Source organism: Lampetra fluviatilis, chromosome 9 (genome assembly GCF_964198595.1).
Source record: "Lampetra fluviatilis chromosome 9, kcLamFluv1.1, whole genome shotgun sequence".
NCBI lineage: Eukaryota > Metazoa > Chordata > Hyperoartia > Petromyzontiformes > Petromyzontidae > Lampetra > Lampetra fluviatilis.
Window position 1 is genome coordinate 11,515,342 of NC_136283.1, and position 24,152 is coordinate 11,539,493.

Below are 24,152 nucleotides of genomic sequence, written 5' to 3' on the forward strand. Positions count from 1 at the left end.
TAACCCCAGAACGTCTGGTGACTCTCAGTGGTGGTGTATCCGCAGCGAGAGGGCCCTGGCCCGCACACCGTGAAGGTGTTTATCTTTGTCTAACTCCGGAGTGTTTCTACGCAAGCCGGCTGGGTGGCTCGGTGGAGAGCGAGTGGCTCGCAATCGGAAGGTTGCGAGTTAGTGTCCTGGTTGGGGGGTTGACTCAGCCCATTGGCCCCTCAGGGATCAATAAAATGAGTACCGCTTTTGTGTGGAAGTCTCAACAGTGGTTGTCCGATGGAAAAAGTCATCCCTGCCATAGGAATGTGAAATTTCCTCCACTGGCTCAGGGCTGAAAATGGGAGATAAGCAACACCCCAATGCTCATTCGAGAAATGGTTAACTTTGATGCACACGTGATAGCAAAAAATATAAATAAATCTATAAATTGGACAAAGATTTTAGATGGATTTTTTACTCACGATTTACATGTCCTCATAAATGTCAATTAATAAAGTCGTGTTTTCTCGTGGTAAAAGCATTGACCTCTGTCCACGTACGTTGATTAAAGAAAAAAAATCAATCTCTTCCATGTAAGAAACTCGGTGTAATAGATGTGCTGGTAATGGAGTTTTTGGCTTTTTCTATCACGATTTTTCATTTCTAAAGGGGTAATTGCCCACTCCATCTGTTTGTGTTTGTGACACATTGCACTGTAATGGCTGTGCGATTCTGTTTTTGCTCTGTCGCCATGCAGCCTGCTGTCGATGTGGGCTTGCTACTAGGCTTCGTTCACAGCCTGCTCTGCTCTTGATATCGTGGGTGGCATCGTAGCCCGGGACCTGGCTAAAGAAACCAACTCGCACCGTATGCAGGAGCCTTGCGATGCGTTGTGATGAGTGTCATTGAGGGTTTATTATTTGTTGGAATGGGGTCATAGTTTTCATGGGATTCCCAGATCTAATTTAAAACATTAGGAACACCAAGGTGCCTCTCACCAGATGCACTTCTGCGGCTGTCTGGAACACACTTCCCATATTAAGAAGTCACTGGAACGATGCATTTTTTTATCTAGATTGAAAACTCATTTCTTCAGAACTGCTTTTCGTGTTTTAGTTTGTTGTCCTTTCCCCGCTACTCCAATTACCACGGTTGGTTACGTACGGTGTGAAAGAAGTTCAACATACATACGTAGATGCATTTGCGGACCTTGATTAATTGGCGCTCGCTCTACGTGATCGTCACTTTCTTCGTAGAAAATGTACAGTGTATGGATACGCTCCACTGGAGTCGCTCGTTTTGCATAGGTGCAAATTCCATGTTCTCATGGTGGGGGTCTTACTCTCTGTATAGAAGAACCCCTGGTTGACATCCTGCAAAGTAATACGAGTGTTATTGACCCTGTGGGAAGTTGTGATGAGACCACCTTTCGGCTGAATTTGAACTTGCAACCTCCCGATTGTGTGTAAAGCGCTTTAATCACAGCGCCACCTGGCTGCATTTATGCATCTGCACCAAGCAGAATAAAGTTCAAGGTATTTCTATCGAGCATGCTGCATATTCACCCTGTGTGCAGATGGCGTGTGCCTTCTCTGACCCATTTTTGCCCTCCGTGGTGTTTTGCGGAGACATTGCAACACCTACCGGAATAACAAGTTGCTGTGTTGTTAATCTCTCGGCATTCAATTAGGCGGGCCATTAAACTCATCCCTCGGCCTGAATTCTTTCCGAAGGGGACGGAGTGAAGGTTTGACGAGAGCGCTTTGTGCACAGTGGCAGGGCCCGGGACTGTGTGCCGCAGATAAGCCAGGCCAGGCAGGCGCCGGGACCTTATCGTGCTTGTGTTGGCTGCCCAGAGCGGCGATAGGATTACTGCAAGCACCACTACTTTGTACGTGGCCACTGCGAACGCTCTCCGCTAATAAGAGAAAGCCTAAAGGAGCGTAGCTTCTGCATCGTTGAAGTAGATGTTCAGGGTGGCGGTAGTGGCAGTGCACAAAGTAGAACGTCGTCAAGGATATTGTGGGTGGGCTTGAATTTCCGAATCCCCGAGCTGAGCTTTGTTTGTGGACACAAATGCATTTGCTGAAAGAGGCGAGCGGCGGCCGCCTTTACATTCCACAGCAGCACGCGCAGCTGGACGCTATTGTGTCGGCACGAATACCGGTCCAGCGATCCAAAGGGGTTGTACCCCTTAATTATTATTTACCAGAGAAAATTCACCGAATGCTTTTAACATTCAGTGCAGTAGTAACCCACAAAGTATGGTGCTCATATTGACGTTGAGTTGCGTGCATCGTGTGTGAACTAAAAGTGAGTTCTCTCCATTCTCGAAAGGGCTTCAAGGGTGGCACTTACGTTTTTCGGCGTCTGTGATCTGGCTCGCCGAATAGCAGGCGCTAGTCCTCCACTATTGCTGACCCTGTCGCTGGCCTGCTGGTGGTATAACTGTAAAAGAAGTGTTTAGCTCTTAAAATCATATTCAGCAACATAATCCCATTAGCACAGAACAAGGTGAAAATGCATTTTGAGCGTGCATTGTGAGGTGCTTGGCTAATAACGGCATTTTCTATTTGCACTGTCGTCAGCATATACATATTCTGGAACCATTATGTTTAATTGCATGCGGAAAGTGCTGTCATTTGCAGAAGGATGCACCTACGCCTGGCCACCCTTAAACACAGAGCAGAACACTCGCTCCAGCCTTCATCATTACTTGAATGTTTTCAGATTACGGCAACGTATTATAATATTATGGGCCTTCATGGTGGGAAAGTAATGTTAATTTGCTCGGAGTAAAAGTATTGCTTTTTTTGCTGCTCCATTATACACGGTGACTTAATGTTCAAGTTTTATCGTGTGCTATATATTGTTTTCAATTTCAACATCTATGGCTTGGGTAATGAACGGCTCTCATTTCTACGCAGCTTTGCCAACAATGGGGGAATGGACAATCGTAGACATCAGCCCTCACTCCCACTGTATGTACAGTTACGGCTCATTTACCCGGAGACCTCGTTTTGTTTTGACTTGTGACCTCTCGCTGGAACACGGTTGCATCAGCGTGATGGCGCACGCGCGCTCTTGACGTCACGGAGGCTGCAGTGCCCTCCCGTGCCCTCGGTGTGCCGTGTTTGGGTTCAGAGATGAGCGCAAGACTTTTTGCCTCAACCAGCCATCCCAACCTGCGTTGCTCGCAGCCCGATTGCACGCGCACGTCCACGGAGGTGACTCAACATGGGTATAGATGACCGCCAAGGGCGTTGAGTCCAAGCCTCTGCTAACCCACCGAGTTGTGGGCCGTTGAATCCAAGCCTCCGCTAAAGCAACGGGTTGAGGGCCGTTGAGTCCAAGCCTCTGCTAACCCAATGGGTTGGGGGCCGTTGTGTCTAAACCTCTGCTAACCCAATGGGTTGGGGGCCGTTGAGTCCAAGCCTCTGCTAACCCAATGGGTTGGGGGCCGTTGTGTCTAAACCTCTGCTAACCCAACGGGTTGAGGGCCGTTGAGTCCAAGCCTCTGCTAACCCAACGGGTTGAGGGCCGTTGAGTCCTAACCTCTGCTAACCCAATGGGTTGGGGGCCGTTGAGTCCAAACCTCTGCTAACCCAATGGGTTGGGGGCCGTTGAGTCCAAGCCTCTGCTAACCCAACGGGTTGAGGGCCGTTGAGTCTAAACCTCTGCTAACCCAACGGGTTGAGGGCCGTTGAGTCCAAGCCTCTGCTAACCCAACGGGTTGAGGGCCGTTGAGTCCAAGCCTCTGCTAACGCAACGGGTTGAGGGCCATTGAATCCCAGCCTCTGCTAACGCAACGGGTTCGGGGGCCATTGGAGGAGGCTGCAGGGCACTAGGTGGCGAGTTCCCGGAGTTCTCCATGCAGGTTCGGCCACCGAGCCCAGACCCAGCGAGGCAGCGAACAGCGCCCAATGCGAAACGGTGCGAGGGTCTGTTGTGCCGGGAAAAACAAATCTCTCGTCCCAGATGTCCTTGTCGAAGAGTGGCGGCTGTCACAAAGAGCGAGACACGCACAGGCAACGGTTTGCAATGAAAGCCGCCGTTCCATACGCGGTGGGGGTGATGATGTTACCGTTGTGCCAGGCGCGGGGTGCCCCTCCTTAGGCAAAATGCAGTAGAAAAAGCTCAGTCAAAGGAGGTTATGGGTTGGACCCATGTGTTGTGGGTAATTGTACCCAACTGAGCACCCAGTGCCCCAATTAGCTGCATTCAGTTCCCCCATATGTTCTGCGTGTTGCTGTGGTTGTCACTGTTCGGCCTCCTGCTGTTATAGTGGCTTCCACAAGCTCATCAGTGGTGCACCGTTTATCGTCCTTTTTTATATCAAGGGCTCTCCTGATCTGATTGCCACTGTAATGACCAACCGCAAATCCTCCTGCAAGTATATCCATTGCCAGCGTGGCGTATTAACAGACTTGTGTGAATGTTTCAAGCCAAAACAAATATTCCTTTAAGAGAGTCTGTGCGAGCATAGAAAAGAGAGGGTATGGTAACAGCCAAAAAGGACATGTGGTTTTTGACGCACAGTTTTAACACAGTCATGCGTGCAAGCACGTGTGCACACGGGCGAATTGTACTAATTCTGTACATTTCCTGATTGTATTGGGGGTATTCATAAAGTTTCCTGTTCATTTTCTACATCTGGCAATGCCTGCAAAGAGTTACGTAATGTCACCATCTGCTGCAAAGTGAACCTAACAACATCACGTGTCAGAAGAATCAGCCATTGTGTGGATAGCTCCGATAAACAATGACTGGAAATAGCAGTGACTTGTACCCAAGTCTCTGTGTGTACGCCGAATGGGATTCCGTTGGGATGACTTCATGTCTAATCAAAGACCACTCCAGGAAAGTTAAGAAGAGGCTTGGCTATCTGCATGATACATGAAGCCAGCCTGCGGAATGTTGACCTCAGCGTACCCAATCAGGTGTTTCGCTTTCCTTGGGTCGGCCCTGCCCACCAATTTCTGTGCTGGGCTCCCATGTGGGTGGAGGCAGTCAAGGGGGGACAGCCACGGGCCACGTGGCTGCAGTAAACGGGCAACTGCCGTTGAGAGCAAGTAATGAGAGAGCACTCCCTCGGGGTGTCTGGCCAGGAGAAGACCCTCGGTTGGCATTAGAGGGTGGATGGTGCTGTGCATTTCCTAAGCACGCATTTAATGGCGAGACCGTCCATTGATGGGGTGGAGAGATGGCCTTGAGGCAGCGGGAGCTTTTTGGTTTGAATACTTGGTTTGGCTTTAGACCAAAGCCTTGGCCTAACTGTGCAAGGCGGTGAAAGTAGTAGAGCTCAAGGTTGAATGCTTCTGATCGCTAATAAACACAATCTAACTACAAAGGCATTGCTCATTGTCTGATTGGTAGACATAGGTAGCCTTGTGGAGCTAAGATCATAGTTGTGATTTGTATATGTTAGTGTGAGTTGCTGGCATGTGGTTGTTGCTTATTTATTTGACGAGATCTTAACTGCCTCGCCTGGCATACAGGAGGTCGTGCGTTCAATGCCAACCCTGACACCTGTTTATTTGGAGTTTGCGTGCACTCCCCGTGGTCGCGTGGATTTATCTCTAGGTCGTCCGGTTTTTCCCTCCACATTTAGAAACATGCGTTTAGAGTATTTGGCTGCTATAACTTTCCACACGATAATCCACTGCAGGTCGCTTCTGAAAAAGAGCTATATAGCTCAGTGGGCTTTACCTGGTGAAATAAGAAAAATTGTGTCTAGTTTTTTTATGATTGTGCAGAGTGGGTTTGCCAGTTTTCCATCCTCGTGTCCCATTCACTGCACAACCTATGGTGCGCCACCCTTCCAACTTGTAGATCAAAACCCATACATATTTCTCAGTCGGTCTAGGTCTTATCAGAACTGCACAGCTTACTGTAACAGGCTTATACAAAATACCGGTACCAAATCTTGGCACAAATCAATTCCTGTTACCCGATCACAGACGCTAATTCCCAGACCGTCTAGGTCAAACCGGACAGGATGGAACCCTCGTACCACGGCATAACCATCATGCTTTGTGACGGCTTAATGGCTCCCGTGTCCATGTTGAATATCGCCAAGGGGTATGAAGAACCCGAAGGGGCATCTTGATCCCTGCGTTGGGTTGATCCTATGCTGCACTAAGCCAGGCTCCCCTCCACACTCCCTTACCCTGTCCTCTAAATATATTAATGTTTCCTGTGGGACTCGCGAGGCGTTGAAAGAATGTACATAAATAGCACGTGACATTCTACGCTCGGAGCGAACGGCAGCACTCTGGCTTACCCTTGCAGGCCCGAAGAGATGTATCGCAGAGTGGTCATGTGTTTCTAGTTAAGGCCGTGCTGATTGCTGTACGTGCCAGTGCGTGTGGATATTATGTATCCGGGTTGTGCACGGATACATATTTGAACGTCGCTCACGGTACCAAGTATTTGTATCACGATGTAGAAACCGCAGTCTTCAGATTTAATGACTGGATGGCAAACCGTAGGTCATGGTAAGTAGTTGACATGGTAGCACGCTGTTGTAGCACTTGGCATGTCCAGCAAGAGCATTGATGAGGCATATCTGAATGCTGGTGAATTTTGTGTACAGTTGCTTGTGTTCTCCTCCGTTTGTATTCAGCATGTGCGCTACTCTTTTCTTGCACGTGGTAATATGTTCAGGAGCTAAAGGCCTCTGTCGGGGTCTGCTCGCCTCGTCGAGAGGGCTTAAGGAGAGAGAGTTTGTGTCGTTTTTGCTGTTTCTCCTCCTCCGTTGAAGGAGCGCAGATCACCGTGGTTTACTCTATGGTATCGTGCACTGGTTCATCAGGAAGCTTTTTGGTAAATGGTTTGATCAGTTGCCTGAAAGCTCAACACATTCGTCAACGACTAACTTAAAACGCTGGTCGTCAAAAAACATTTTTACATTTAAATTCCCACCAGGCCACCTGGTGTAAAGTGCAGCCTCCAACTCTTAATAACCTTTATTTCTCTGGCCTTTCTCTCGTCACATAATGAAGGGTAATTTCCCTAAACGTTACCTATTTTATATATTTTATTTTAAGGCCATAGTGTTGTTGACGAATGTGTTGCGTTTTTTGTTAATTGTGCATGTGCACCACAGCAAATGCTGCAGCATCACTTAGCAATTGGTGTCGGTGCATGTTTGCCTACGTGTAATGTGTTTATTTATGAACATGTATGGCACTACCTCATTGTGCTTTTAACACATTCCTGCGGAGGGAGCTGGTAGGAACGTTGGGTTGCTCGGTCAATGGCCAGGGTCAACGGCGGTGTGGTGTATTCCGCAAATATGGCCGACTGTGCGGGCGGGCACAAGCCGGCGTGAGTAGGTTAAACATTGAGTTTTATAAGGGCACCACGGGGTGACCAGCCCCTCCCCACCCAGCCCCACCACTCCCACCTTCCACCCAGCCTCTCCCCACCCTCCCCACCCAACCCCTCCCCACCCTCCCTTCTCCACCCAGCCCCACCCCTCCCATTTTTGGGTGCACGACGGATGTACAGACACAATAATCCCCTGTGGGCTGGTGTAACCAGGAGGTTCCTACCAGTATCAGTCTCCCTCTCTTTCCCGTATGTACCAGTAAATGGGTTTTCTCATATTGCAAAGCGGCAGAAAAACGCAGTGCCGCATTTGCAAAGTCCAAACGCTGCAGCCTTCATCAACCACAGGCTCCCACAGAAGTACGGTTTAGCCTCTCTGCTTGCGTTTGCGCGTGCACATGTCACTTTTGTTCCGTCTGTGCCTCTACGTTCAGGTGGCATCCTTCAGGCTCCGAGAGCCAAGCCTGAGGATCCGATGAAACGATAGCAACACTTTTATGTCAGCGCATGAGCGTAATTCGTGTTCAGTGCCACAGAGAGCGCTTGGAGATGACACTGCACGCCGCCAGCGGTCCGACCCGGTAGCACTGCAGTGTCTAGGCCAGTGGGGCGATGCAGCGGTCAGAATGCCCAGGCCTTCGGTGTCATCATTATTTGTGGAATGGCTACGTTCAATGTCAGGCAATTGTGAGACTTTTTAAAATACGTTTTTATTCCCCCCCCCCCCGCCCCATTTCATTCCAATTGTGCTGTCGACATCACCAAATGAGGCGAAGTCTGTCACAGGTTGCTACCTGGAGGCAGCATCTTGGTGGCGGCTGTATCAGTGCTCTGACCACAAAGCTACAAGGCCACCTTGTACTCACTAACACTAACTAGTTTTGTTTTATTTTAACAGGTAAGGCCCATTGAGCTATTTAGCTCTTTTAAGTCTTGATCCCACGTGAACATCTTAACGGTTGTCACACGGTCTGCCTAAGGTGATGGGGAGATCACCCCCAGTTTCGCGTCATTTTCAGCAACTTCCACCGCATTAGCCTTGCAGACGCGTTTTATTTTTTGCACCTTTTCATCGCAACAGCAAGAGAGTCATGCGGTAGCAGGACACCTTTAATCACTCGCGCGTCGGTCCGCCGTTTCATTTTTGGCGAGCGCGCGGCCCGGACGGCGCTCACCGGGCTCGCATTCACCGGGCACGCGTGCCACAGCATGGGGCGGCAGCGTCGCGACATTCCGGCCATCGCGTGGCCCGCCCGGACGGTGCGTTGGCGTAGCGTCGCTTAAAAGCACCGTGCCCCAGCGCCACCCCCGCCCTGCGTGCTGGTGCGAGGAGAGCCGAGGCGCATTTTCACTCCGTGGCATGCGCTTTGCATAGATAGGCGCATCACCACCCACACACGCAACAGCCCTCCCTCCCTATCTCTGTCTCTCTGCACCAGTTGTTCTTTCTCACATTTTAAATTTATTTTATTTCTTCCCTCCCGTCGTCTCGCCAGTCATTTCCCCAGGCCCTTTCCCCCAGTTGTTGGTTGCCATGGGAATGCGTACATGAGGGCAGGGGGGCTGGGTGCGATTGGTAGCTGTGGCGGGCGCTGCACCGTCCCGTGAGATGGTTGGGGGGGGGGCCCGTATCCGAATGTCGCAGAGCGTTTGCAGGAGCCAGCAGAGGGAGCGGTGGCGCAGGGCTGTTTTTGCGCGTGCCTTGTTGTGCTGCGCACACACGCGCACACGAGCACGTGCACTGTGCGTGCGCAGATGTGTGCCCTTGTGCCTGGAGGGATCTTTGTGTGTGGGGGAGCGGTAGTGTAGCGGGAAGCGCGCTCGCGCTACGAACCCGGCAAGTCGAGTTCGATTCCCGCTCAGGGCCAACGCCATTGACGATTGTCTGAACTGGTGATGGACCTCCCCTAGGTCAACTCAGCCTCAAACGAGTACCTGGTGAAATGTGGAAACATCGCCACTGGGGAGACAAAGGCAGCCGGGCGTGGCGTTGGCCACCCACTCCCTCGTGTGTCGTGCTGGCCTTCATAGGTGCTTGCTAACAGCACTTTCCCCAACAGTCTGGTCAGGCTATACGTGGAATATTTGTCTTTGTATGTCTGCTGAACTTCTTTTGCACCCTACATAGCCAACCGTGCTAATCGGAGATGGGTGGTGCTTGCGTATGATGCCGATGAGAGCCATATTTATTTTGTGAATTGAAAATTGTCTCCAGTCTTCACTTTGTCGGTCGCACAAACAGCTTTTGTGGTACACAGGCCAACTAATGTCACGTCCAGTGGAAATTCACATTTCCTTTCATTGGAGCCAAGTGAGAGCCCACTGAGGTACAGCTAGCCGCTCATTTTGCTATAGCCAATTTTAATGAGGGATGTTGGCTTGTAACACCGGAACACAGCTGCCCAGCCCTTGGAACGACATCACATGGACTTAAATGTCCCTCCTACTGCAGATGTTGTGCTTTGGTATTTCCCTATGGATTGACTCGCTCCCACCGTATGATCGTGGAATTTTCACGGCTGGCCTCAGGGCTGTGAACGGGAAATGAGCACCAATGCCTCAATGCTCGTTTGAGAAGGGAATCACTTTAACTAATTATCGATGAGAAATATATTAATATAGAACCGATGAGGAAATAATATAGAACGGGAAAGAGAGGAACACTTTAACAGAGAATGGCTTGATGACGACGTGAGAGATTGGTGGTAGAAAGATGCGCACGACTTTGAGCATATTGGCACAAGACAGAGGAAAGCGGAAACAAATGATGAAATGTGCAGTGGACACCTAAGGGCTATCCGTCCATGAATCGTGATGATGAATATAGTTCACTGCGCTGCTGAGCTGTGTATGTGTGTAATATTGCATATGTGCGTACATGCCGGAGCGATGTTATTGCAAGCTGAATATTTAATCGTGGTAATTTTCTTTGCCCTCAGGAGCTGGAGATAATATACTCTTACCTGCACGGGATGGAGGCGCTATCCAATCTGCGGGAGCCTCAACTAAGGTGAGCGAGGCTGACCGTGTTCTCTTGTAATATTTAGAATTTAGATTTTTTTTTCGTGTGTAACACGCGTAGTTTTCATTCACTCTCAGATAGACGGGGAGAGAGAATGACCAGGGGTGCAAGAAGCCACAGACAAAGCGGGAAGGCATCCAGGACCGGTGCCAACAATTGTCCAAGATCCGTGCTCCTGTATCGGGATATTTGGCCAACTCCTATCGTGAGTGTTTAAATGTGTGGGAGGACACTGGAGTGCCCGGAGAAAACACATCCGTGTGAGGGGGGGGCGGTGGCTCGGGGCAACACTCGATCCCCACATCGATGTAAACAGGTAGACGTTATTACCCACTTGCTGTACTGCCACCATACCCTGGCAAGCCAGGAGATGGTGACCTAGACACCTACAGGGTAGGGAATTTGTGTGATCCATCAACCCTCACTGTCTATCTATCGTCTTTGCATTTGCCTCCCTGTATCTCTGCAGCTGCGTTGGTTTCTGGTTTAGGGTGTTTATCGGTCTCCGGTTAAAACTCAACCGTCCATCCCTGCAACTCATCCCCAAAGTCTCACGTCAACCAAGCGTCGTGGTTCTTCCCATTGCGAGACATAGCCGTCCTCGGTTGTTTTGAGGCTTTTTTGTCGGTGCCTTGCATCTGTATTCATTACCGTGGCCCCGATCTGGAAATTGCACGAGTGACAAATAAAGGAAAGATATGCGGCGCGCGCACTTCCTGCTGTGATGTCTGATTCAGAAACACGGTCGCTAACCAAACAAAATGAAAAGTGCACAAAGGAGAAGCAGGAAAGATGGAAGCTTGGAATTGCATTGAGGGATTGGAAGAGCAACAAATGGGTTGGTGGTGGCATAAAATTCAGGACGATTAAGAAAAGTCGGTGGGCTCGGGCAGGACCCGTCGCTCAAAGGGACGATGGACGACGACGAGGAATCATGACGGAGCGTCAGCCAAGGGATGGAACGCGTCCCAGTGGGCGTCGAGCGAGAAGACGGAGCGATAAATCAGCTCGCGTGCAGGCGTCCGGTGGACTGTTACATTGCACAGCCATGCCGTGAGAGACGGCGATGGCTTGCGGATGCCTTTATTCCGCAGTGGATAGACTACGGTCGAAGCTTTATGATGACGGTGAGTCGGAGCGATATACAGACATATATAAGGAGCATTCTGATGCATTAATCGAACAAAGACGGTCACTGCTTCGCGCGTTTTCAGATGCGCTTAGGCAACCGTCTGGAACGCTCTTCCGATATAGGAAACCACTGGAGCTATGCACTTTTAAATCTAGATTTATTTAAAACTGCTCGTTGTGTTTAGCTTTTTGTCCTTCCCGCGCACCTCCGATGAGCACGGTTGGCTAAGCACGGCACGAAATAAGTTCAACACACGTACATTAAATGTCGCTTTAACTCCACTAAGAAGACGAACTCCGCTCGGGAGTGAAGGCGGCACCCGCCTCCCGGCGCGTGGTCCAGTGTGGGGGGGCCGTGCAGGTGTGAGCCTGTCGGCACTGGCCCGGACCACAGCGGGGACCCCATGCGTCTCTCTCGTTCGGCTTGTGCTCCACCGTGGGCCTCTTCCAGTCACGGCCCTGGTAGAGAGAGAACGCTCAGTCACGTGTTCGGGTAATTGATCACCGCCTCTTCCCGTGCGCCGAGGAGCGTTGTTGCATTAATTCTGATGGATGGGCGTTGAGGCAGTGAAGGAGGAGACCTCCCCAGGCTCAATCACGACTGCTGCTCGTGGTTTCACACAGCTGTTCCCTCCACGCCGGTTTTTCGTTTAAACTCGATTTGCATCTCATGGAATCCATCCGTGTGTTATTACATTCCCTTCACATTACATCTCCACATACGTTTCTTTGAACCTTATGAGATCATCTGTCTCGGTCAAAGTCCTTTTAAATCTTTATTTTCAAGTGTTAATTTCAGGAAAGTAATTCATCAGACAGTTTAATTTTAAGTTTTATTATTCTCATGAAGTTTTCTCAGTAGGGGGTGATGATTGCTATGAATTTTCAAATTTAGAAATTTGCAACAATTTTTTTTACATTTTGCAAAGTTGGACCATCACGCCCAGCACACGGTGGCCTCTTCTTGTGATTGACCTCACGGCATATTTACCGGCCACTCTGAATCAGAAAGGCACGGAGTATTTATTTTACGGTTAACACGCTCGCCGTATTAATCAGGGCGGCTGCAGATTCAAATGCTGAAACTCTGCAACGAGTGGTAATTGCGCTCCCGCCGTGCCCTGTCAACAAGGCTACGTGGGAGTTTGTTTGTCGGCGTCCACAGGATTGTTCCGATTCGCCACTCGGGGTAACAGAGCACACCTAGGTAGGGTTTTTTGTTGTTGTTGTTTAAACACATGCCAAGCACAGGCCCAATAGCCCAAGACGTCAAATGGTCCGTTACAAGCAGCGCCATCAAAGTTGTTAACGAGTTAACACGTTTTTATTAATTGAGCCAAGGTTATTATAAAAGCTAGGGAAAAGAGACCATGGGAGGGAATTTCGAATTCGAGCGGTGTGAGGAAAGAAGCTGAAAGAGAAATGTTTCGACCTGCAGTATCGTGAATGAGTGGGTGAGTGGGTGAGTCAGCGGGTGACTGGGTGAGTTAGTGGATGGGTAAGTGGGTGGGTGAGTTTGTTGTGACCAGCATTGTGGTGGTTGAACACAGTAGGGACGAGACTAAACAATCTGACTGGTAAACAGAGTACTCAGCATGAGAGAAGGAATCAGTGTGTACAGTTTATGGGAACAGTAAACATGGTAGTAGCGATAGAAGAGTGATGTGGAGGCAACTGACTGCCAGTGAGTGAGTGACAGGAGTGGACTAGTGAGCTTTGAATCGTCAATCACATCGACTGATTTGCGTTGAATATTAGTTAGGGTAGACAGTTGGGAAAGTGCACGTGACTTCCATCAAAACGACAAGCTAAGCCTTTCTTCGAATTGGCTGTGCACATTGCATGCATAACGCCTCGCCTGTGGGAGCTACCACAGGTTGCCTTGAGGTGTGCGCTCCGTGTGCTTGTGCAGTAGCGCGCACGCGCACAGCCACCTGCGCTGGGGCATAAGTGACAGGCGTCTCATGGGCTTGAGTGAACGGAGATTGCTTTTGGGATTTGGTGCTCATTTAATCGTCCAATTACAAGCGGCTCCATCCTCTGAGCCTCGAGACAATAGCAGCTGTCACCTGGAGCCCTGCCCACCCGACTCACATTGACTGCACAGCAGAGAAAATTTGGCTTTTCGTTTTTTCTCAAATTTTCATGCCGCATACGCACGGTCTCCAGTCAACAGCCTATCCACAATTTTGAGGTTTTTCACATCGAAGGAACCATCATCAGACGTCAATCAACTGCTGGTTGAAATCCTGTCTGTGCTTATGTCTCCTGTTCTCCACCATGCGCACATTAATTTATAACTTAATTGCCTGTTTTGTTATTACTTCCTGATCATGCATTCATTCTGTTGACACCAGTTGCCGTCATTAAAACCTTGTGCACCTCTGGCACGAGAGTGGATTGAGTGTAGCGAGTTGGTGTGCTCAATTTGTGCCCAACATTCAAATGCCAGTGATCCGGATTTCATTCCCAGCCATGCGCGACGCTGACGATATTTGGTGTCTGGGCCTGATCTGCGCCACGCTGTGGCCTTGAATTGAGTAGCTGGTGTGTTGCGTAAATTGAAAAGGAGAATAGGCCAGCCACTCTGGGCTTAGTGGATGCTGACAGTTCTTCCCCTGACGTTGTGACGTTACATAGGGGAACATCGTGTGCGTGCACATCAAGTGGCGTATAAGTTGACGTTGCAATGATAATTATTGACCCCGAGACCAGCCACGTGGCCTGGCGGTTTAACGAGCGGCTCGCAATTTGAAAGGTTGCAAGTTCCAATCTTCACTGGGGGTTGGGAAGCCAACTGTGGTTGTCCTATGGAAAAAATAAAAACGATAAACTATTTTTATTTTACCAGGTAAGGCCCACTGAGCTATATAGCTCTATTTTTAAGAAGCGAACCTGGCCACAAATGATAGCTCAACGAAGTAGCTTAGCACGTGTAAATTTATAGCAGGCAAATACTCTGAACGCATGTAAATGTGGAGGAAAAAACCGGAGGGCCTTGAGAAAAATCTACGCGATCACGAGGAGAACATGCAAACTCCAAACTGGGGCATCGAACCCACAACCTCCTATATACGAGGCGAGGTAGTTAACATCTCGCCACCTTGCCACCCTCATAGACTCACCCCCGCCATAGGAATATGGGATTTTCATCACTGGCTCAGGGCTGTTAACAGGAGATTACCACTGTCCCAGTGATCAGTTGAGAAATCATACATCACTCTGAAGTATGGTCAAATAATCCCCGTGACACGCACGGAGCGCAGTGCGTTGTCAAGTTACGTGTTTAACATATGCAAAGATTTACTCTTGAGATATCTTAAACAAACTTCAGTGAACGCCAACAGCAGCCTCCCTTCTTGATCTATACCGAGGGTGAATTGCAGACAGTCAAGTAACACCGAACCTAGAGTTGCAACGCAATCACATTACCAATGCCGCTATTAAAGAGGCTGTCATTCACTCTAAGTGAAGTCTACTTAAACAGTCTCTATGGCATTCCACTGCATGTTTTTCCATTGCAATAACCCTGACCCTAATTAGAATTGGATTGGAAATCTCTGAAAGATAATGGGAATGCTTCGTTTGATGGTATTTTAATTGTGCTTTATATTCACTGCGTTTATGCGTTGGGAAGAAATGCAGCAGGGTACCGTGGAGGTCACCTGGATATCAATGAGAGTGAATGGCGATCGCTTTGATAGACGTCTGCAGAAGTGAGACTTGGTTGGTAAGTCGTTTATTCATCCAGAAGAGCCTCACTGAGTTTTGGGCCTATTAAGAGGACCTCCCTCTGTCACATGTGGCCCCTTACTTTTTGTGGAGTCTTGAAGCCAGAGCCTTTTGAGAAAACTCCCAAAGCGGACGTGAGAATATTTGACAAATTGGCAAAGATGAATTCGAAAAATGCCCTTTCTGCACTCGTCGCCCAGCGGGTTTTGGAGTCTCATGGATCTGCGTGACCCGCCAACCCTTGCCTCCACACCTCTGAATCGCAGTCGTGCGGCACCGTGCTCCGTGTGTAAAGTGTGGCCGTGTTGCCGACCTGCTTCTGCCCGCGGCCATGCACGCTCATGGCCCGGTTCCTCCCTGGATGTGTTGTTGTTGCTCAGGGTCTGCCGAGTGACGCAAGACGCTCATGTCGCGGAACGACGCTCGCTCCACACGTGATGCATGTCCCATCATGCACCACCGAGCTTCATTGCTTCACCCACGCTGCTTGCTGCATGCTAAACTAAACTTTACCAAACTTTTTTTTTATCTCACCAGGTAAGGCCCACTGAGCCTTATAGCTCTTTTTGAGAAGTGATCTGGCCTCAAATGAAAGCTCAACGAAGTGGCTTATCACGTGGAAATGTACAGCGGCCAAATACAGTACTCTAAAAGCATTTTTCTAAATGTGGAGGGAAAAACCGGAACATCCGGAGAAAAATCCACGCGACCACGGGGAGAACACGCAAACTCCAAATATACAGCAGGCGTCAAGGGTCCGGATCGAACCCACGACGTCCTGCATACCAGGCGAGGGAGTTAACATCGTCTCGCCACCTGTGGCACGCCATGCGGGATGTTTGCGCCCAATGCACGGCCACTTGTCGGTCACACAGCCAACGTCGCTCCGTCCCAGTCGCTCTCTACACCCAGTGCTCTTCGGTCTCCCTCGAACAAGAGACCTTCATCTCACGGCGGCCTCACGTCGTTCAATATCGTGCGCCTGCACCTGTTTATCCCTGCAAAGCACGTACCGTAATCCCCACACGAAGTTCAGAAACGTCCATTAAACCGACACGCCGACTGTCGCCTGAATGAATTTAGAGATGACCTGGGCGCGTATTGTTTGTACATTGGCTCCGTAGAGATGGCCGAATACTGACCTACGCTATTGTGTGGGTGCCCAATGTCCGGGGAACACAGCTGGAGGGGGTGGTGGTGGGGAGGGTGCCACAAAACGTGCGGGCAGCAGCGCTTTGTGTGCAAAGGCGGTCGGAGCGCTCCCTGCCGTCGTCGTGAGGCGTTGCGGCCTACGTGTCCGCGTAGCGAACGTGCGGAGGGCACGGAACATATATAAGTCACTCGGGCTCGGCCAACAATTACATCGTCCTCGTAGCTAATTTATTCTTAATTAGACTGGCTTCTTGCCAATTTATGTATGCACGTACTCAATGTTTTGGTTATTTTATTAGGTTTATGATTGCGTGAACGTCAGCGCGCCTTATTACTTTTATGAGTAGCATAATTTGCACGTCAAGGCACGGCTTTGTAAATATTTTTGAAAACGTGTTTTATTGCGGCGGGAGCGTAGTCACTTGTCACGTGCTCCCACAGCCCAACAAACGCTATCACGCTGCCTCCTCGCCCTCTGCACATCTTTCACCCCCATGCCGGCTCCCTTTTGTAAAGCACGCTGCATTGCCGCTGCAGCGCCCGTGCACACCGCGAGGACCGTTCATGTGCCCGCATTAAATGGTCTATTAAACATTGCAACTGTGCATTAAAAAGTGTAAAATCTCACCGTTACCCGTAGAGTATCGGGCGCAGCGTGGCCGTGCTTAATCAGGGTTAACCGGGTGCTGGTGGTGGTCTGCACAGCGCGATGGCTTGGCCAGCAAGTGCGGGGTCTTCCCCACGGAGTTGTGCGCATCGAGGCGTAGGGCCCTGGATCTCCGCCACCCGGCCCGTCTCCTGCGCCGCAGGATTCAATATATGACTATCCCACCTGGAACGTAATCTTGAGATGGGACGACTCGCTTGCAGGGATGTCCCAGGGTGGCAACTCACGCACGTCTCGCAAACGCGCGATGACCCGTACGCAAACATTCTAAGTCTGTAAATTGCATGGTAAGGATTTGTTCAATGAATATCACACCCAGTCCAAGCTGTGGATTAATACTCGAGTGTTTCACACCGCCGCTTCGTGTGGAATCCACTCTCGCCATAACAGTTGGAAATGGTGTGCGAGTGTGTTTGATTGATAGGGGCGCCATGGTGGTGAGATGCTTACTACTTTGCCTGGTATGCAGAAGGTCGTGGGTTCGATCCCGACCGTGACACCTGTATATTTGGAGTTTGCCTGTTCTCCCCGTGGTCCCATGGATATTTCTCCGGGTCCTCCGGCTTTTCACTCCACATTTAGGAATCTCTTTTTTTCGTATTTGGCTGCTATAAATGTCCACATGTTAAGCCACTTTGTTTAGCTTTCTTTTGTGGCCAGGTTGTTATTGAAAGAGAGCTAAATAGCTCTGGGCCTTACTCAGTAAAATACAAAACATTATTTAGTTGTAGTTTAGTCTTCTTTATCGTATACATTTAGCAAAACCGAATTGATAAATCAACTGCTGGATGAACGGACTGAAACTGTATGTCTATATACCCGAGTGGCTTTACTACCCGGCTTCGCCCGGGACTTGGATTCTTGTCTTGGATTAATGCACGGCCTTCGCGGAGGGTGGGGGGGATGCGTGACGTCAGCAGGCATACTGCGTGACGCTGCCGCATGCGGGTGACATCACAGATGTGATGTCACCGCTCACTTGCGTGCAAAATATATCCATTATTGCGCCCCCCAATCTTTTTTTACAAAAGTCTATTTTTATACTTTTTGCATTGTGTACAGTCTGGAAGCTACCCACATGCCCAATTTCAAGTTTGTTGCATGTATGCTAAACATTTCGAACAGACACACATTCACAAATTTCCCTTTTTATATATATAGATATCGCGATATTGTCGCAGTAGTTTCATTATACAGTTAAATAAAGCTAAATATTCCGATGTACGGCAGGACCCCAGTGATCAATTTGAGTTCACGTCTGAGATGGGATTCACTCAGCCCACCACCATCGCTCCCAGGTTGGTACCATTGGTGGGAAGCGAACAGTGGTTTCGTCCTTTGGAGGGACTGGTCCTCGCCATAACAATGTCAAATTTTCCACTATTAGCTCAGGATAGCCAACAAATGCAAACACCCAGACCCTTCAGGCTTTGTTTTACAAAAGGTATTTTATTTTCGATAATCGGTGGAAATTGAATGCCAGAGCAATAAAACCGTAGTCGTATTTTTTTTTTACCTGGGGTTTACACGCGTCGGAGAACCGGTTTCCTCTGGAAAAATGATCACTGTTGAGTTTCAAAGCGGAAATTGGCGTCGTCTCTCGTGTTTGCGTTGGCTGCGCTCCCGGCTGCGCTCCCGGCGCCGCCGGCGGCGACGTCCCTGGCCGCTGGGCCGCCCCGCGGCTCGCGCAGCGCCATCCCCGGTCCCCAGCGCCGCGACCCTCACACGGCGTCGTCGTCGCTCGGCGCTCGATTGCCAACGTCAACACGCAATTAAAACGTGACACCCTAGCCCCGGCCGTGTGTGTGTCACCTCTCTACCCCTCCGTTATGCCATCCTTATCAAAACACACCGACGGTTCTCCTCTTTCGTTGTGTGACACAACAGGTTCATTAAAAAAAAAAACCTTCCTTGGATTGGTCTTTAAACACTAAATTGTTGAACGGTTATTTTTTATACGCCATTTAATTTTAGCAAAGTGGCTCATGCTGGCCACTTCACGTGGTCTCTCTCCATCAGTTCCGGTCCAGTGTGCTGAGTGAAGTAGTCGTTGCATACACGGCTGCTCAAGTAGTACCTGTGAATCGGTGACAGTGGCTGACTTGTCAACTCCAGTATCAGCCACATCATCCAATGCGCGTGGTCGCGTGCTTGCTTTCGGCATTCACATGCAGCGCATTGAACAAATGCTGCAATAAATATTCATGTCGTTTTGCCGCACAACTGATGGCGACACTGCGAGGCTCGTGTGGAATACCAGCGCTGGCCATCTGCGTCGTTGGCACAGGAAGGTCCGAGGTGGTGTGGTGGAGAACCTTTAATGTCCAGATTGATATTGCCTGATAATTGGGTCACCGTGCCTCTTTTTGCGTTGCCATTTGGCGCACCTCCCCCTGGCAGCCCGGGCACCGCACTGACGAAGGGTTTTTTGAGGGAATCATCGAGCACGGCTTCCGTGGCAGATTGCAAAGCCCTCTTGGATACGTCTCCTAATGAGCGTTATCGCAGCAGCGGCAGCTTCCCTAATGGCACAGTTAATGGTGCGAGGGGAACAAGCGCGGTCTGATTGGCACCATGGATACAGAGAAAATTAACCAGTACAAGGCAATCTCCTCAACCTTTGGAGGCTTTTCCCTCTTTTAAGCACAATGCGTGAGTGAAGAGTGTATCTGTGTATCTGCTTTGCCCGTGAGACTGCGAGGGATCCAAAGCCATGAATTAATGTGCTTGGCCTGGCTTGAGCCGGTTGGTCCAGTAGGTGACAAGTGCACGTCAAAAACACCGTGACCGTGTGCCGTGCGCGGTCTGCTTGAGCTGTACCGGTGGAAATCAACGTGTGGGTTTCCGTGGCTTTCACAGCTCTCCCCGTCATTCGCGTGTTTGGGGCGCCACGGTGGGTGGGATGTTAACTGTCTCGCATAGTATACAGGAGGCCGTGGGTTCGTTCCCGACCCTGACGCCTGTAGAAACAACCTGTAGAAACAAGCGTTTAGAGTGTTTGGGTGCTATACATTTCCACATGGTAAGGCACTTCGTTGAGATATTGTTTGTGGCCAGGTCGCTTCTGAAACAAACAGCTATATAGCTGAGTGGGCCTTACCTGTTAAGATAAAATCTCAACTTTAAGTTTTTATAGTTTTCAACAGTGGCAGCACTAGGCTCGAGCGGGCACGCGTGGGCATATGGCCAGGATGACACCGGGGTGTTTGTCTGGACTGCCGTGGCAAACGCGAACAAATTCACACGGCCACTTGGGGTTTGTTGATTCTGTTAACAATATCATTCCCCAATTTGAGAACATGACTTTCTGAGCAGTGACGTGAAATATAAGGATATAAGATGTTTGTCAAGGAATAATAATGATATCTATAATTATTGCCTCTCAATCGTGAAACCACGTTCGATGGGAGAACGCTTGGCTCCGCGCAGATGGGGTCAGAAACTCGTGGTGCACGCTGCGCTCTGCAGGCAGCAGCTCATTGTCTCCGGCCAGACCCGGCGATTCCGGGACTTGGCTCTCCAGGGAGTATGCATCAACAACCTCAACAATCAGCTGGTTTAGAGAACTTCCGCCCCACACCTGGTCAAATCTGAGCCGACTCCCGTCCGTGTGCCCGTGTCTGCCTCTAGACCTCGACGAGTGGGCCCCCCCCCCGTCACTTGTCAGCTGATGCGTATGACGCGGCACTTTGTCGATCTCTGCTTGAATGAAAGAGTGATGGCCCCACGCGGTCATTCGGACGTATTCTTTTCAGTGCAGGTTGGAGTAAAGTGTAGCCGAAGCCTTTGGTGGTCATGTGACATTGAGAATTAGAGCATGAGTCTCACCGCTGACTGGAGGAGACTCTCCCGTCTGAGCATGAGTTCTCACCGCTTGCCGTCCTTCCGGTGGAGGCTGTGTTTGTTCGACCCGTGCGTCATTCGAAGTCGCACGTACACAGCTGGCAATTGCACGAGCACAATCGGGCGCTTTGCACTGAAACCAACCGAGCGGGGGAGGTCAGTAAACGTGTAAATTTACGTTTTAAACACAAAGGCGGACCCTCGGCACAAGCGCAGCCGCAGTGAAATGCGTCACATTGCGTGCCGTGTTGAGTGTTATCGCCCGGCACAAGGCTGTCCATGCAATCGCGGTGACATCACCAGCGCGCGAGGCTTTGTGTGACCTGATGTGTGCGTGCTCGCACGCGTTGTAGCCACGTGACTAATGCTGCCCAGCGCGGTACGTGTTTACAAACACTGTGACGAGCGTTCCTCGTGTAATTGTAGACGGCAGACCCATTGCCCCTGGTGGACGTGACGACACGTCCTGTGAAGCGATCTTTATTCTCAACTTTGGACGTGTTTATTGTGAGGAACACTTCGCCGATGTCGTTTCAACTATTTAAACAACGTTGGCAGGTGGTGCGTTGCTGGGGACTATTCCAGGTTTGCAGGAATGCATGCGGAATGACAGGCATTCTCTGTCTTGCGCGAGTGGATCGGAATCCTGGTATTTACGGGCGAATAGCCCCAGTGTGAAATGAACCGCGTGCTTGAGCTGATGAGCTGATGCGCCGACTGAGCTGATGGAATGCATGTGGACTCGTTTGGCACTGTTGAGAGGATGTCATTTTTGTTTTTTGAGCTGCGCTGCTCAGGGGGTGCCATTTGTTTGGTGCAAATGCCTTTTCCTTTCGTCTTTTGTGCGGCCAATGAATGAAGGGCAACTTACTGTATTGGAGAATCTTTTGCAAACGCTTCGACCAATACATTTTATTGTTTGAGATTTAGTGAATTGCAGACCCACCCACCCGCCCACCATCGTGTATCTGGGGGCAGTGCTGTGAGGTTATGTGGTCCACGTTTTAGAGGTGGTAGCCGCAGTCGCACGCAGGAGATTTTAATTTTTCCATTGTGCCTCATGAGAGTGGCTGACCCTTGCGAGTCGTATTTGACCTCTCTCAGATGAAGTTCACTCGAATCATTTGTCACCCAATGATCGACTGCCGAGATACCACATTTACTTAGTAACAGAGACGGCACGAATGAGACCAAGGGAGGGAGGACAATCGCGTGTGATTTTGATATCGTCACAGGGTCTCAAACGTCCACCTTGAGAGCCTGCCTGGATCCACCATTAGAGCTTTATTTCATCCGAGTTGTATAACGTTTTATGCTGGAATTGATGACGCATTGGCCGCTGAACACTGAATCGCGTTGGCACCGTTGCTCTTGAATGCAAATCGGTGCGCCTCCAGTGTTGGTTAAACCTGCATCAAAGGAGGGAAAGCATCGAGCGAGCTGCCAAAGAAAGTGTCGGTGTTGCTCGTGAATTTGTCCGGGGTGCCGCAAGGTCGGCCACGTGAACGCGTAGCCTCGTCCACTACGCCCGCAAACGTTCCTCTTCACGGTGGACATCTCCGCACGTATCGCCGCGGCTCCCGGGGGGGCCATCCGCGGGGGTTCTGTGGCTACCGTGCTCGGCGGTTTCTCGCTCGCTCGCTTGCTCGACGTCGCAGTGACCACGCGCGGTCGTGTGCCGTGCACATTGGTGCACTCCACACGACCCCCCCCCCCCTCCGAATTCTCTTCTTGATCGCTTTACTTTTTACCGCCCCGTTTGTATTGTTTTTTTTGCTTCCCGTTAGCCGAGAATCCAACGCGAGCAGATAACTTTCATGAATCGTAAACAGATGGATTGTGTCACATGCACGGGTTCCACGCGGAGCGTAAGAGAGAAACCGCGTCAATCGACGACATGATGCGTTGTGACTTGCGTAACAAGTACCGCTGCCCTGTGCTACCCCCTGCTCGGGCTGCAGCAGAAGCCGTGGTTCAATGGGAACGTGCGCACGATGCCAATGACTGCTGCAATTGGGGCACAGTTGGTGTGCGGCCGATCTTAGGGCTCCTCACTGTGGCGCCGTGAAGATCACGCGGAGCCGTGACATTGGCAACTGGTGGAACGTATTAGGGCTGCGAGATAGCGATCGCTGAAGGCATCGTGCATGCCGTGTCAAAATAATCCAGTTATTGTCTTGTTTTGCCATCAGAACACAAGCGGCTTAAATGGCAAACTCAATTAACATTTAAGTACCGACGGTATAATTGCATTACTCTCGGCTGTTTCATCACAGAGGTGCATTTTAGTTCGTTACTTTACATTCTTGAGCCAACAATTTTAAAACATCTATATTTTTTTTTTACTGCCAATGGTGTGGTATTGTTGGAATCGTGTCACATGGCCTTACTGCAGATGGCAGCACGACGTGGTCCCCAAAAGAATGACCCCCCCCCCCCCCCAGAGGAATAGAAGACCAGCAACAAGACGAGACGGCGCTTCACCATGCGTCCATCATCCGACAAGTCGTTGCAGTACAATAGGGCCCTCGGCTAGATTGAGTTAAGAACTAAGTTTAATAATAGAAGAGGTTTTTTTTGGTGCGGGCATTGGTGACTAGGTAACAAGCAATAACTAGGCCAGTGTGGTAATCTAGATGAGGCTTCCCAGATTACATGAGCTCAGAGTCACTCGCTCAGTGCACTCTCTACCCCTTTATGCCAGACGGCCTCCTCGCTCGCACTCCTCCAAGTTTAAAATGGGGTGTGCGGTTTGTTTATCATCATGCGAACTCTGGTCATCCTCGCAGCGGCTTTTGGCTGGCCAGTCAACAAAGACGGTCACTGCATCGCGCGCTTTCAGATGCGCTTCTGCGACCGTCTGAAACGCTCTTCCTTCTGATATTAGGAAGCCACTGGAGCTATGCACTTTTAAATCATCGAGATTGAAAACTAATTTCTTTAGAATTGCTGTTTGTGTTTAGTTTGTTGTCCTTCCCCCGCCCCGCCGATTAGGACGGTTGGCTACGTACGGTACACACAAACATAAGTAGCATTTGCGAAAGCAGTTGAGAGCGTGAATATTATCTCCGGCTTATTCACGACTCGTAGAGCTCAGGTGGCCGGGTGGCACAAGGTTCAGAATCCTGGAGCTGGCGCCGCCAATTACCTGGGTTGAAATGTGGGCAACCATCGATGGTGAAGATCGGTTCTCCAGTGCAGCGAGTCGATTGTCCGTAGCCCACTTGGGATGTTCTTCACTTTGACTAAATTCCGCATGGGGCGCCACGGTGGCGAGATGTTAACGACCTAACCTGGTATACA

The 24,152-nt window shown here is 50.1% G+C and overlaps 1 protein-coding gene across 7 annotated transcripts in view; it reads left to right on the forward strand.

Moving 5' to 3' along the window:
- LOC144934194 (rap guanine nucleotide exchange factor 2-like) overlaps positions 1–24,152 on the forward strand; it is a 231,928-nt gene that overhangs the window by 51,876 nt on the left and 155,900 nt on the right. For all 7 annotated transcript variants that reach the window (XM_078859767.1, XM_078859765.1, XM_078859770.1 and 4 more), the window contains exon 2: positions 10,242–10,312. In XM_078859767.1, coding sequence (XP_078715893.1) covers positions 10,242–10,312 — 71 coding nt within the window. The remainder of the gene's footprint in view (positions 1–10,241; positions 10,313–24,152) is intronic.